Source organism: Morone saxatilis, unplaced genomic scaffold, assembly GCF_004916995.1.
Source record: "Morone saxatilis isolate NCDOM2014 unplaced genomic scaffold, NCSU_SB_2.0 Contig16, whole genome shotgun sequence".
Classification (NCBI taxonomy): domain Eukaryota; kingdom Metazoa; phylum Chordata; class Actinopteri; family Moronidae; genus Morone; species Morone saxatilis.
In genome coordinates this window covers 19393865-19408458 of record NW_023339718.1, presented here as the reverse complement: position 1 = coordinate 19408458, position 14594 = coordinate 19393865, and the positions used below count along the sequence as shown (strand labels likewise).

At 40.7% G+C, this 14594-nt stretch overlaps 1 protein-coding gene across 1 annotated transcript in view; it reads left to right on the top strand.

Moving 5' to 3' along the window:
• The window catches only part of ppil2 (peptidylprolyl isomerase (cyclophilin)-like 2), a 28752-nt gene that overhangs the window by 11354 nt on the left and 2804 nt on the right, over positions 1–14594 (top strand). Inside the window, exons 13-18 of the mRNA XM_035658812.1 lie at positions 5717–5806; positions 7899–7932; positions 10866–10983; positions 11691–11747; positions 13747–13819; positions 14351–14413. Coding sequence (XP_035514705.1) covers positions 5717–5806; positions 7899–7932; positions 10866–10983; positions 11691–11747; positions 13747–13819; positions 14351–14413 — 435 coding nt within the window. The remainder of the gene's footprint in view (positions 1–5716; positions 5807–7898; positions 7933–10865; positions 10984–11690; positions 11748–13746; positions 13820–14350; positions 14414–14594) is intronic.

Below are 14594 nucleotides of genomic sequence, written 5' to 3'. Positions count from 1 at the left end.
AATTAGATTTATTGCCAAGTAGGTTTTTACACCTACGAGGAATTTGTCTTGGTGCATATGGATGGTTAGTTAGTTAGTTAGTTCGATGCCATTTGTGCCCTGCGCAAGATAAAAATATAAGTAAATATTTTATATTTATCTATATATAAAGTAGCCTAAGTAAATATATAGGATGATGTTATACTAAACGTAGTATAACTGTGAGGAGTTTCATGCATCTTCAACCATTTGCATGGTTACATAGCTTCTTTTAGGTCATAACCCTCACGTTTTGCCTGTGCAAACACAGCAGAATTTACTGCTTTTAGAGTTAATTGCAAGCCTCAGTCTGAAGTTTGCAGCAGACATCACTGAGGCTTTTTAGCCCTTAGGCATGCTATAGATTCTGAAAAATCCACATTTCTTACATTTTTGTGTGCAAACTGACCCTTGACACCATCATTTGCATGAAAGAACTTGCACTGCTTTAAGTTGTTGCTGGCAGCAAATTATTTTTAACCAGCCTCAGCATATGAGTAGATACTTCAGCTACAGAAGCTATTTCTCTCTCCTGGCCAGCAGATGAGCAATGATATGTGTGTGTATGTGTTTTGGGGAATAGTGTAAGGTGGGATTGTAAATAAAAGTCCTGACCCAGGGCCATGGAATTCCAGGGTCGGCATTCGAGGAACATGCCCAGCCCTAAGAGCAGGCGAGCCCAAATCCCCCTCTGGGCGACTTCAGCCTTACACAACATGTCTGCAACACACACATACACACATGCACTCACACACAATGCACACACAATAAGCAGACAGTCCCCTACCCCCTTCCTTTTGTTGTTGTTGTTTTTCTCTTCTCCCCCTCTCACAATGGAAAGGCATCTCCACTCTCTAAGAGGCCACAATGAGAGATCTGCTCAGTAGCGGAACAATAAACAGAATCTATACTGGCTTCACTCTGCACCTACCTCGGACTTTAGTCGGCCAACAGATTCTTAGATACAAGGGCCAGATAAGAAACTGCATGCTCCAGCAGGAGTAGCAAAAACACACACAAACACTCCCTTTACATCAAACACATTAGTTGATAAAGCCACTTGTAGACTGCTTCGAAGAGCATCAGCCTCTCTGGACGGGGACCGTCCGTTGCTGAGGCCCCAGTGGTATTGAGGCACTCGGTGAGTTGCTGTCAATACAAAGCTCCTTTGAGCTTGAGCATTGTCTCCTCCCTGGCTGGTTTTCTATGATTAGTCAGCAATCTGCTATCATACAGGGCCCTGGCCTACTTCTGCACAGGAATTCGACCTATGACATCAGTCTGCTACAAAGAGGCCAAAGTCTGTCCAGCATGGGCCTTCAAAAGTCCAGGTGGAACGGTTTTAAGATTTTGGGTGTTTTGAACCTCTTATATAAGTGATCGGCCCCCTTTCTTCGTCTCATTTATTAACACACACCAGCAAACCACACATATAAACATAAAAACATTTTATTATATGAGCACAAAAGTGAGAGAATGCATGAAAAGATGACATAATAGAGGCATGACTAGAAACAGACACAAGGTAGACACAAAAATGTTGTTGTGGTAAGTATTTCTTATTTAACCATGACCAAAGGCTTTAAAACCCTAACCACAACCATAAACCTAAACTATACACAGAACAGTTTTAGTTTCTTAACCTTAACCAAACCTTTGCCTGCCTAAACCTCACATTAACCTTAACCATTAGGTAACCATTAATGTGATGAACACAAGATGTCACATAATCTAATTTGTGGTAGAGAAATACACCGTCTGTAACACGTCATTTCAGACTTTGTGCCCTCATTTTCTGAAATTTTATGAGTGCACAGACTCACACGCACCCATACACACAATTGTGGATGCACACACACATTGAGGGATGAAAACCACACTAATTGGGGGAGGGGTTGGAGGAAAGGAAAACAGAAAACGTGAGAACAGAAATGGGGAAGAAAGACTGATTAATCCTCCCTTTGGTGGTGTTCTCAAGACGTTTGATTCAACTGCTGAACCCCCCCTCCCAACCTGTCTACTTCTCTGTGAGGTGGTTTGATGTTTCATTCTTTCTTATCAATAGCACCTTTGCATCAATTACCCAACAAAAACATCCTTCAGAGGGAAGGGGATGGGGGAGTGTCAAGGGGGTAGCTTTGGGGGATGTTTCTCTGAGGGAGTGTGGGAGACAACCTCCTTGTATCGCATTCCAGGCTTTTGTCATCTCTGGGAATTTGTTTCCTGTCAACGTCTTAGGCCAATAGATAATATGTTATCAGGGATGAGAGGAGTCTCAGCGCCCCCCTCCCCACCCCACCCCATGATGAGAGAAGAAAATATATATTGGAAAATACCTTCTTTAGTGATAAATGTGGTTTGGTTTTTGTGTGTGGCGGTAATCGTTAAAACAGAATGAGGAGACTCATTTGAGTCATGATCTAAATCCCGGGAGAGCAGAGGAGAGGAAAGACCAAATAGTTTTCTTGGGACCCTCCCCCTAAAATAATCATCAAGAAAGCTGATAAAGTCAAGAGGCTGCCAGGTTCTTACTCAAAGTGACATAAAAAATGTTTACAATTTCTCTCTAATATGGATGTTTTGGGGTATTATTTCATAGCTATTTGGCCTAATTTATGAGGTGCTCCACACATGAGCTCGTTCGGTTTTATGGCCCTGTGTTTCCCAGTGTCTGCAAGGAGATGTGTGTGCCCTCTAGACGGCCAGCCTGGGGCCAGTAAACCTCTCTCTGTACAGGCAACCGCAACCATTCTCTCTAAATTACATCACCTTTCCAGATCCCGCTAGTGAAACCGACGCTCAGCTGCTGCTGGATTCGACTCTCGTTTTGTTTCCTTTTTTGTACTTCTCTCTCCATCCCTTTTTTTTCTCTTTCTTGATTTCTTGTGTTCAGTATGTGAAATCTCATTCTTTCTTCAACTTATGACCCTATCAACACCCAGAGCAGTTTAAGTCAAAGCACTGTCTAGAAACGCAATACTTTCCCTGCTTCATTGTGTTTTTGAGTCCAAGTTTTCTCCAGTGCAACCTGTGCCCAACACCATCCTTTCCTTTTCCGCCCCTTCTCCATTTCATCCCTCTCCATCCATGAGACCAACTTGAAAGGAAGTGACTGTGGGTCAGTGGTATGTCTGCAGAGTAAACAGTGGCTAACGGAGGCCTGGACCAGGCTTATCAGGTCTCGTCTGTCTGATTGACCCTCCACTCCCTCTTTGTTTAGACGTCCTGACAGGCGGGTCACCACTCCACATCCTCCTCCGCCTCCATTCCATTATTCCCACAATTTTATGTTGTAAAAGTGAAAGGCCATGTTTTACTTCTTTACTTGAAGGGCAAACAAGCAGCCGGAGGTGTTTTTTGGGGAAACCAAACACTGCAATAAAGGCTCTCGGGCTGCCACCTCAGACACTACAGGTCATGACGCTTAGACAGGCATCTCTGATATGTGGCCCATTCAGCAGAAACAGTAGGGAAAGGTAAAGCATGTTGCGGGCCGTTGACAAATATTTACAGATCACTTGGACAACAGGAGGAATGCAGGAAAACGTCTCTATCTGAGCTCACTTACCCCCCACCTTCCTCTTTCCCCTCTGTGTGTGGTACCACTGTGTTCCTCAGCTGTTCCCCAGGTCCGTCTGAGGCCACTGTGGCCTGTCATCCTGTCAGATTAAAGCTTCGGTCTTCCAGTCTTCCTTAAATGCCGCACGCTTTGTTTTCATTGAGGCGGGGTGCAGAATGCGTGTGATCTCTTGTCTGCATCCTTCTCATCCATCTCTGCCAGAAGCCGAGGGGGCAGAGGGGGTAAAAGGGGTTCAGGCGGGGGCAAGGGGCAGGGTCACACAGGGGGAAGAGCAGGGTCATAGGTTAAGCTAGGTTACCCCCAGCCTTTGCACTAGAGCGACGAGGACCTGAAGAGAGGCCTACCAGACACACAAACACACACACACTTCTCTGCCCACCAGTAATGAAGCCTTCCACTGACATTTCGCTCATGTCTGCAACACTGCCGTTATTCATGCAGAGCGTGGCCTGTCATTGAGTGCAGATGTGGGGCTGTAATGAGCAGTGGCTCTGGCACTGACTACCTAGTGATGAACAGAGGGTTGTGCTGTACCCAGACATGGAAGAAGTGAGAAAAAGAGATGGATGAAGAGAGTAAAATGGATGAACTGAATGAGATGAGTCTTTTGTTTAAGGGCTCGGAGAGATGAGGAGTTTCAGGGAAGTTTTCACAGGTGCAGAACGTGTTGTTCACAGTCACCTGGGAGCTTTCGGTGGGGCTGTAACTGCATCTTCTGCTTCAATACCACAGGCATACCTGCCAACTTTTCAAAAAACCTTGGAGTGAGATTCTGTCAGGGGTGACCCAATTATGCCCAAAATCGTGTTGTCCACACGCGAAACCTTGAGAGTTGGCAGCTCTGTCTCGAGGTAGTTGTTCCGCTGTCCTTTCTCGCATCTTTCTTCTGTCGCTAAACTTCGGCCGGGGCACTAGACTGTAGTCAATATGGTGCAGCGGTTTACCGTTCTGGGAGGTTTAAAAAACACGAACAGTCTCAGCCCAAGATCGGAATTCTCACCCAAAAAGAACATTTTTTTGCTGATAAATTGGATGTGTGGTCGTGAGTGCGTGTGGAAACAGGCAAAATCGTGTGTCACATGGCGAAACCGTGAGAGGCAGCTCTGCACAGGGCCACGGGGTTAGGGTACCGACCATTAACACATCCCCATCTCTCTCCCCTTATTTTTCCTGTCATCTCTCTACTTTCACAAGTATAAAATAATATTTCAGAAAAGTTCTGTTGCTTGGACAAGCTTTATATGAAAATAAATGATCTGAAGCATTTAACATGTGTAAATACACACACACACGTACACTGATCAGCCATAACATTATGACCACCTGGGCACCCTAGTGGTCATAATGTTATGCAGCCCCATACGCAACAAACTGTGATGCACACTGTGTGTTCTGACTCCTTTCTATCAGAACCAGCATGAACTTTTTTTTAGCAGTTTGAGCTACAGTAGCTCATCTGTTAGATCGGACCACACCGGCCAGCCTTCACTCTCCACGTCTAGCTATCACAATTTGGCCCTCGTCAAAATGTCACTTAAATCCTCACGCTGCCCATTTTTCCTGTTTCTAACACATCAACTTTGAGTAGAAAATGTTCACTTGCTGCCTGATACATCCCACCCACTGACAGGTGCCATGATAACAAGATCAGTCTTATTCACTTCACCTGTCATTGCTCATAGTGTTATAGCTGATAGGATGTGGCATCAGACAGGTATTGACATTCACCATCTAGTTGATCTAAGTGTTAAAAAGGTTGAGTGTGTGGATATGTTACTGGGTTTATCAAAAGATCTCCTCCTATCACAGACATTTGATTTTTTTGGCACACAACACAGAACTTTCAGAAGGCTCAGCTGTGATTTCACACACTGTCTATATGTTTAACCTGTATTTTCACTGCATTCTTACTCATTTTAACACTCATCACTGATTCCACTAACAATACGCTTATAGAGCAGCTGATATTATTAGCTGTGGACAGCTAGCACATTCAGTATGTCAAAACTGGGAAACTGAATTGAACTGAAATTATATTCATAAATATATATATTTATATGAAATTATATCTATTGTGGGTGTTGTTTTTAAACTATTTCTGCATCTTCTGTCCTCCAGGTTCCCAAAGCTGGAGAGAATTTCACCCGTCTGTGTAAAAAAGGCTACTATGATGGGACTGTCTTCCACAGGTCCATCCGTAATTTTATGGTAAGGACTTCGACCAGATAAAGGTGCTCTTTTGTGGTTACTTAACAACACTACAGCCAATAGTGTACTTCAAAAATACACCAAAACAAAGTACCACCTTTGGCTTTGATTGCTTCATTGAGCACAGGCTGACAAAGATTTCCAAATTTAGAGAGATATTTTTTATGTTTTCCCTGTGAATTGCAGTTGATGCAGATGAGTAAACACAGCTTTTTTCTTCCTACTTTACAACTGAAGCTTCTTAACCCAGACTGAGAATTTGAAATGACAGGTCTCTGATCAGCCGCTCATCTGTTTATTTCAGAGCTGCCGCTCCCATAAGTATAGTGACTGAGTGGACATCTGGTCTCAAGAGGACCCTTATCTTTTTCATTCTGTCCCGTAGTTTTCATACACAGTGGCGAGCTGTGAATTGTTTATTCATAATTACTGTGCCACTTTCTACTTATCCTCCACAGCTGAAAGGGCGGGGGGCTTGAAGAGAATCATTTTGTAGCAACAAACACCTTTAAAGCAGTTTGTTAATGGGAACAGAAATGTGGAACCTTGCTTCCCTTAAAGCAGTTTATCAGGACCTTGCGAGTGTACTGACCATCCTGAGATGACACTTCTAAGAATTTGATAGTTTCACTTTGACCCCCACAAGGCTGCGAGTAGCCTTCAGGCTCAAACAGTGAGAAGAGTTGTTTAACGGTGAAATGGTGCAGGTGTTTTACATGCGAGTCTGCTTAGGTACCTGGGACTTTTAAACATTACATTGCAACCGTGCAGTTTCTATGAATCTGCTGTCTCCATTCAGTCAAAGAACAAAAGGGCATATATAGGCTTTGATTAGTGTTTGCTAAAACAAATTTAAAATATCATCAAAAGCACATTTTTGCTGGTGATGTAGAGTGACATGGAAGTGAACTAGACGTTTTTAGCCGTTGAATTATGTGAAACTAAACTATATACACAGATCTAGAAGTGTTGTAAATCTGAGAGCTTATCATTTTGCAATGACCATCAAGCCTTATTGATGGTAGGCTGTAGAGTTTTTATAGTAAATATTTCACATTCAAAATTCTTAACCAAACACCTTTATATGTGTGTATATAACCTTAATCCAGCAAACATGTTGGATAAATTTCTTTACTCATTCATTAATCAAAAATGTTTATGCATGTTTTAAAATGTGTATTGGTTATCTTCCGTGTTTACATCATTTTGCAGTCTTCCTTTGTAGTTTTACCCATGATTTAGGCATTATTTCAAACTCAATTTTTACTTGAAAATGTTAAATTCACCAGAGCTTTCATAGCCAAATGACCTGTTAAATTCTAGCCAGTGGCCTTGCATGTCATGCTCCCCCGTTTTCCGCCTCTTCCTTCTACATCAGTCCAATAAAGCTGAAAATACAAGAAAAAGAAAATGTTTCATTCAGTACAACTAGCTACAGTATACTATATGGAATTGTCCCAAACAGTTTTTAGGGCCATTTGTGCTATGAAGAAGTGAATTAACTATACCTGACTTGACTTAACTAGTCCAATGAAAGCTGTGCCACAATTGCACTACATCCTCTCTCTAATGTCAGCCATGTCTTAGATGAAGAGTTTGACTGTTATTTACATATTTTAGTTTTTTAGCTTTTTGCTTTCTCCATTCATTGTTGTTGCCACTCTGTGTGTCAGTATTGTTGTAGAATGTGGCAATGTGACATTTTCAAGCCAAAAAGTAGAAGAAATAAACATTTTCCCTTTCCATCTTTCCTCATGGTGTCCATGTGCATTGTTGTACACAAACAGTACAGGGACCCACTCATCACATCTTTGCTCCATATCAGCACTAGTGGTCACAACCCCCCAGTGTATCGTTAAACAACAAGTCTAAAGAAATGCACATGCAGTGTATGTGTTATACTCTAGTGTATAAACAATAATACCAAAGTTGAGCCTCAACAATGAACAATACAGGCCTGTATTCTGAAATCTTTGTCCGTGGTTAATGAGTCTCATTTGACCACTTTACATAAATTAGACATTTTCTTATTCTAAGTATTTGACTTTGCAGCTAAGGTCAGTCAAACTTAACAGACTTTGTTTGTTTCCAGATTCAAGGAGGGGACCCCACTGGCACTGGCACAGGTAAGATGAGCACTGCACTTTAACCGCATTTTGAATTACATAACACCTCTCTGATGAATTATTAATAGTTCCTTTTTGGAAGCTTTGCGTAAATACAGCTTGCATCTCAAGATGCAAGTCAAGAGTGTTACTAAATATACTCTGTGAAGGCACATGGGAGCACAGAAGACACTTGTGTATACACACACACGCACAAATAGAAAGAGAAATGATGTAGATGAGAGGAGGGCTGAGTGAGGGTGCGGTGAACAACCAGTCAACCGGCATTTTGTGTAATTTTCCTGTTTTGAAGAGGCAGCTCAGTGTAATTGACTGCTAGGCCTCATACAGTTAATTTCCTCCCTTCATGTCGTCTGTGCTGCTCTGAGAGTTTGCAGCACAAAGTGTGCTCTGTGTCTGTGGGCGTCTCCGAACACTACGCAAAACACGTCCTCCATGACAGATTTATGAAGGTGCAGAATTCCTGGCCTGTGGGTAAAAATCCTCCTCATCACCTGGACTGAACAAAGTGTGCTCACGAGCAGACCTCTAACTGGCTTTTAAAGGTGCAGTTTTACTAAGTGTCTAACAGTCCTGCAGCATGCAGTGCTTGTGTAGTTACTAGCATTTAATTTTGTGTATCATTAAGAACACCCTTTTCCATTGTTTTCCTTTTTTTTTGTTTGACATGTTTGTTTTTAAACTTGTCAGACCAGAGCAGGGGTGACAATTGTCGTCTTTTGATTTCTTGTTTGATATTCTTTTGAAGAGGTAAGAAAGCTGTAACGTGCTCTCTTGTTCAGTTTTTGTGTAGGGGGTAGAGATGGCAAAATAAGATATTGAACCTTGATATGGTACATTTCTTGACACTTGGATTTTGAGATTTAAGTGTCAAGAAAATCCTACAAAAATTGGCCATACATTTTGAGTAAATCCCTCTCTTTCATTGCATGTACATGAATTGGAAAGAGACACATCCGTCAAACTGCTCACTGTAGCATTACCACGTTCCACAAGTTCAGAAGAGCCTCATTTATATAAAACCCTTCAGAACCAGATGCTTTGGAGAAAGATGAAATGAAATCCCAGACATGTATTCAAAATATGAAACAGGAAGCACATGCTCCTGTATTTTGTAATGCCCAAATAATGCTTTCATTAGTGGAGATTCTTCACAGTTGTCACTCAGTGGAGGATATTTTATTTCCTGCTTTCTTTCCTATTAAACCGGTTTAGTAAGTTTGAGGTTGTGCTGTTGATTTAATTCAGGGAAACTTTCAAACATCGCAGGAAATGCAGTTGGATTTATTGGTTAACTCTTTTGTGAGAATGAATTTCTCTCCTCGTCCTCCTCTCTTGCTCTCCCTTCATTTATGATCCAGTCGGTAAAATGTCAGCGAGTTGATAAATTATGCAGAAATGTCACAGGGGAAGTTGACGGCTGTATCAAGCCTTTGAGTATGCGTTTACACTCCAGCATAAACACACACATACGGTACTTACTGTACCTATATATGCACACACGGTTTCATGCACGTACACCAGCTGGCAGGATGCAGGATAGTGAAACACACCTCAGGGCGACAGATCCTCTCCCCCTGTTGGGAGCCAATAAGCTCCTGCAGTGTGTATTCCTGTATGCTCATCATGATGATTCTTAATGATGAAGTCAGTCTCAATAATGATTCACAGCTGAAGGCTCTCAACATGGCTCCATGTTCAAGGGCAAACAGGTCTTTTGTATCTAATGAAAATATTTTGTGCCTTATTTGTGTTTCTTTAGTGGTGCAGTAATTTGAATAAATAGTGTGGATAGAGCCAGTCATTAGTGTCAGATACTAGTTTACTCATATTTCACAGTATAAAATGTAACATTGCGCATTATGGAGCTGAAAATTAAACACTGCATGAGCTCAATCGTATCGGTTTTACTCCCTAAAGTGTGCTCATTTGCTTTTACATACATTAAATCCCAATGTTGCAATTAAATGACTGAACTGATACTACCAGCAACATTCAATTTAGTTTTGAGATGATTTGAGTTTCATGGACAACAAGTGACAAAAGTTTGTACAAACAAGGTTAACATTTACTTTTTTTTTCTAACAAGGATGCTTTTGTTTATAAATTGAAGGAACACTGGTTATTTTTATCTTCCATGTTTCTCACAAAACAGATTGTGTTTCCTCGCTGCTTGACATGTTAAACATTTGCAAAGCTGAGTGTTTTGGTTTTTAAACCTGCATTGTTTACAGTATCCGTAGTGTCATGAGTGGTCAAAAACTTCCCAGGGTGCCTTTATTGCCGACATTTAGTTTTATCTAAATTGTAAGATCTGTTTATATAAGACTGAGAAATGCTTTAACTTCAATACACTGTTTTTGCCCAAGAGAATATTTTTTTAACTGTGTGAACCCTATATCTTATATTATTCTGAAATTTGAACTGGCTGTATTGAGACAACCCAATAGACTTTTTCCACAGCTGACATTTTGACTTGTCATAACGGGGAAAGTCCAGGTGTAACCGATAACATTATGACTGCTCTGTTTAAGTGTCTCAGTAAGCAAAGCCATTGAGCAAGAATGCTTTACAACAGGGGCCTGAAACCTGCACACCAAAATGGACTACAGCCATCGTTTATGTAATGAATTACACCGGTGCTTTTGAAAAAACGTCTGTTGTGAAAAGGGTCTGTAGATTGAACAAACGTTCAGAAACGCATCACAACTTTACCTGTGCATCTGAAGCTTAAGCAATAAGCACTGCTGAAATTTAAAACAAGACAAATTTTGCGGGTTTTTCTGCTTCAGTGGGTCATGAAAACATACCCTCGATATTTTTTAGGATATTGTTGTCTGTCAGCAGTATTACCTGCAATAATAATCAGATCCCCTGTGTCTCTCTCTCTTTGTGCCTTTCCTTCCTCTCTCACCCACTTCCTCCATTCCCAGGAGGGGAATCCTTCTGGGGAAAACCTTTCAAGGATGAATTTCGGCCCAACCTGTCCCATACCGGCCGGGGGGTTCTCAGTATGGCAAACTCTGGTCCAAACACCAACAAGTCCCAGTTGTAAGAAATGTTTCTTAAAAGCAGTTTTTCCTAAACTTTGAACAGCTGCTCTGTGCTAGAAAGTCAGTCAACAGAGAATTATGTTTTGTTTTTTCTATCCCTTCCGTCCTTTGATTTCTTTGCTGAGGCCCACTAGGGGAATAAAAAAGAAAAATGCAATGCTGGCAGAATTAATACCATATATAGAATGTGCAGATGAGCTTTTTATGTATTATGGCTTTTTTTGCATTTCTTTCATTAAAAAGTCAATTTGAACAATTCCTCTCTGCGAAGAAAACATGTTCTGTTCACAGGTGAAAACATAACTATGATAGTTATGTTTTCACTGCTAGATGCCACTAAATCCTTCACACAAAACAGAATATTTAATAAACACCTAAAATTGTGATGATATATGCTTATAACCACATTAATATGTTAGACTATTTATTATATCATTTGATATGATTACCTTTTGATTGATGGAGCTTTTGTGATGAAAAATCTGTAAATGTTCTGTTTATCATTGTTTATAAAGTTTATTTTGTGTATTTAGTCAAACTAAAGTAGTTATGTAAACAGACATGGCTTCTGCATCTACTTCAAGGCTCCCTTTTAGATTTTTTGTTTGTTTCCAATACTTCCAATCTCTTTCACATATTAATTTACTGAACCTAACATTTCTTAGATTTTTGATGTTTTGTTGTTTTTGTTCTGTTTTCTCTCAGCTTCATCACGTTCCGGTCGTGCACCTACCTCGACAGGAAGCACACAGTATTTGGAAGGTAGACCGTCTATTCTTTTCATGTTTTCAAATTGACTCCACTGTGCCTTACAGGCTGACAGTGTTTTGTGTAACAGCTGAGGCAGATGGCTTTGAAAGGTGAACATTGTGACAAACACTTGCCTAATGCTCAGAGCCACTTACACAAACAGTTGGGTCATCTTCTTTTTAGCTCTTTCTTTCTCTTCTTCTTCTTTATTTTTCTTGTCGTCTTCCTCTTAATCTTCTCTTCAATCCCTGTCTCTCTTTGTCACTCTCTGATATTATTCTTTAATACATATTTGCTTCCTTTAGAGCTCCAGACACTACCAACAATATTGTGACTTCCAGTCTGACTCCTGGCCAAGAGCTGTGAAAAATTTAGTAGATGCTTACTTTAAACTGATTGCTGTGTCTCTCTCTCTCTCTCTCTGCCGAGCTGAGGATCTTAAATGGTTGTCTTCTTGGAGAAAGCCCTGGCTGCTGTCTAAAAATATTCAGACTGCTTTCAACTGACTGATTCTTCACATGGTCAACACACTTAAAAAGCTTCTGCTTCAACCGGGCGTCCAGCTCTTTATCCTTTCCTGACTGCAGTCTTTGCACATTTAATGGGACTGGCAATGTCAGTTCACTTAACCTGATCTTGATGTGAACTCTTTCACAGAGGACACTTCTGCTAAGATGAAAATCAGACTGGGCTGTTTTGGGGTTCAATTGTCTGGTTTATGAGATGTGGCCACAGCCAGGTAGTTCAACTTTGAACCTATAAGTTTAAATGCTCCCTTAGGACCAGGGGTATTAGAATTTATTTTAAAAATACAGATTTATTGTCTGTATTTTTCCTTCTCATCTCAAGTGACAGCACTGTAAAAAACCTTAATCCTCACACAGGCTGTCTTAATGATGTTTCTTTGTACGTTGTTGTTTTGTAGTGGAATGGCTTTTTATCCATATTGCAGACCCTTACTGTACATTTTAGTACCAGAAATAAAGCTGTCTTGATAAATAGTTAAACGTGAAATGTCTTAGGTCACAGTTCTGTTATCTGTTGTGTGATCTATGTGGCAGTATTGCTGCTTTTGTTCTAACCAAATCTGTGATCAATATTTTTACCATTTCCTGACCTGGAAACTGCTTGAATGTTTTATATGACATTGGAAAATGGCCACACCATTTAGATGTTACAGTGAATGTGAGAAAGAGGCTTCAGATGGGAGAAGCAAATGTATTGGTTGATTCTTGGCATGAAAAGAAACCAAAATAGTTTTGTACTAATAGATAGTTTTGCCTGATATTGGGAGGTCAGTGAGTCATGTCGTGTGGGAGCTCCTCTGTTCATCTGAACATGTGGAAGCCGTGCACATGTGGCCCGAGAAGCACTCCTTGCTTGCTATTGGGTGTACATGTCTTCTCACTCTCTACATGGTGACAGGAAGCCCCCACAGGAGCAGCTGGATAAAGACTTTGGATAAAGAGCAAAGTAAGAGCAACTTCTTAAAGTGCTCGGCACCAGGGGAGTCGCTAACAGATCGCCTCTTGGCCCTTAGCATTTGACTCTATATCTTCGGTTCTTTTTTTCTTCTGTGTTTACAACATGAAGCCAGTGTGCTGATAACACAGACTATAATCATTTGCTTTGAACAGCAACTCATGTTCACTTTTGTGAAAAATGAAAGCTACAGGTTGAGATGGCTTGAGGACACTTCAGCAGGATGGATGGTGTCACAGGGATTTAAACTTAGTTTCTTCCTCAAAACCACCCTACAGCCCTCGAGTCGTGATGGAGCACATCAGTCTTTACATAGGATAAGTCATTTTGAAAGTCTCCAATAGTTGTTTTATTTTTCAGTATTTTGTTGTGAGGGGATATGCTGCCCTTGTTTTATCGTCCCTGTCTCAGATCAGTGTGATCTGAGACCTGTGTGGGGAGCCCAGCTCTCTTTTGCTCCCACCAAGATGTATGGAGGATTTTTCAAATCAAGGATGTGGATCATGTGTTGTGTTCATCTCTTTTGCAGGATTGTTGGTGGCTTTGAGACTCTAACAGCCATGGAAAATGTGGAGAGTGATCCCAAAACAGACAAACCAAAGGTAGGAATTACTGATGTTCAAGGTCTTGATTGGCTTAAACATAATTTAATTTTACTTTGAAATGTATGAGTTTACTCACTGGAATTTTAAGAAATATCCCTCCACAGATTGTTTTTTTGGGTCAAATTACATTTCAATTTACTATGTTGAAATGTTGCTGAAATCCCTGTCCAGTGCAAATGAATAGAATCAGTTTAAGTTCCTAGATCGCTAACATTAACAGCAGCTGAGGAATGCGAGACTCAGCCATAATGTCAGTTTGACCCTTACATGGATCTTCTAAAGGTCAGGTATTAAGACAAGAAATGCAGCAGGGGCCAGAGAGACATGAAATAGCAATGACAATGAGGGACTAAATTCAGTTTTTGCGAAGCAGCAGTGTCATTCTGTTATTCTAAATGACAAATAACTTGTAAAAAAAAAAAAAAAAAGAACTTACAACAAATGCAGCTACATTATTTTAAGTTTATATTAATGTTAGTAAGTTAAAGTTAAAACTTGACTTGAATTAATTTTGACTCTGTTTTACAGTCGGAGATCAAGATCATAAGTGCGACTGTGTTCGTGGACCCATACGAAGAGGCTGATGCTCAGGTTTGTGTGTCTCTCTGTGTGTTTGCATACATGAACAATACTGACTTTATGATAAAACACAGAGTGAACCAAGGTTCCTTTCAGGTATACATCCACATAGTAGTACTGTCTAAGTATTTGACAGTTTTTTTGGACACATTTTTCATCGTTGTGGTTCTTCACACCAACATATTGAATTGAA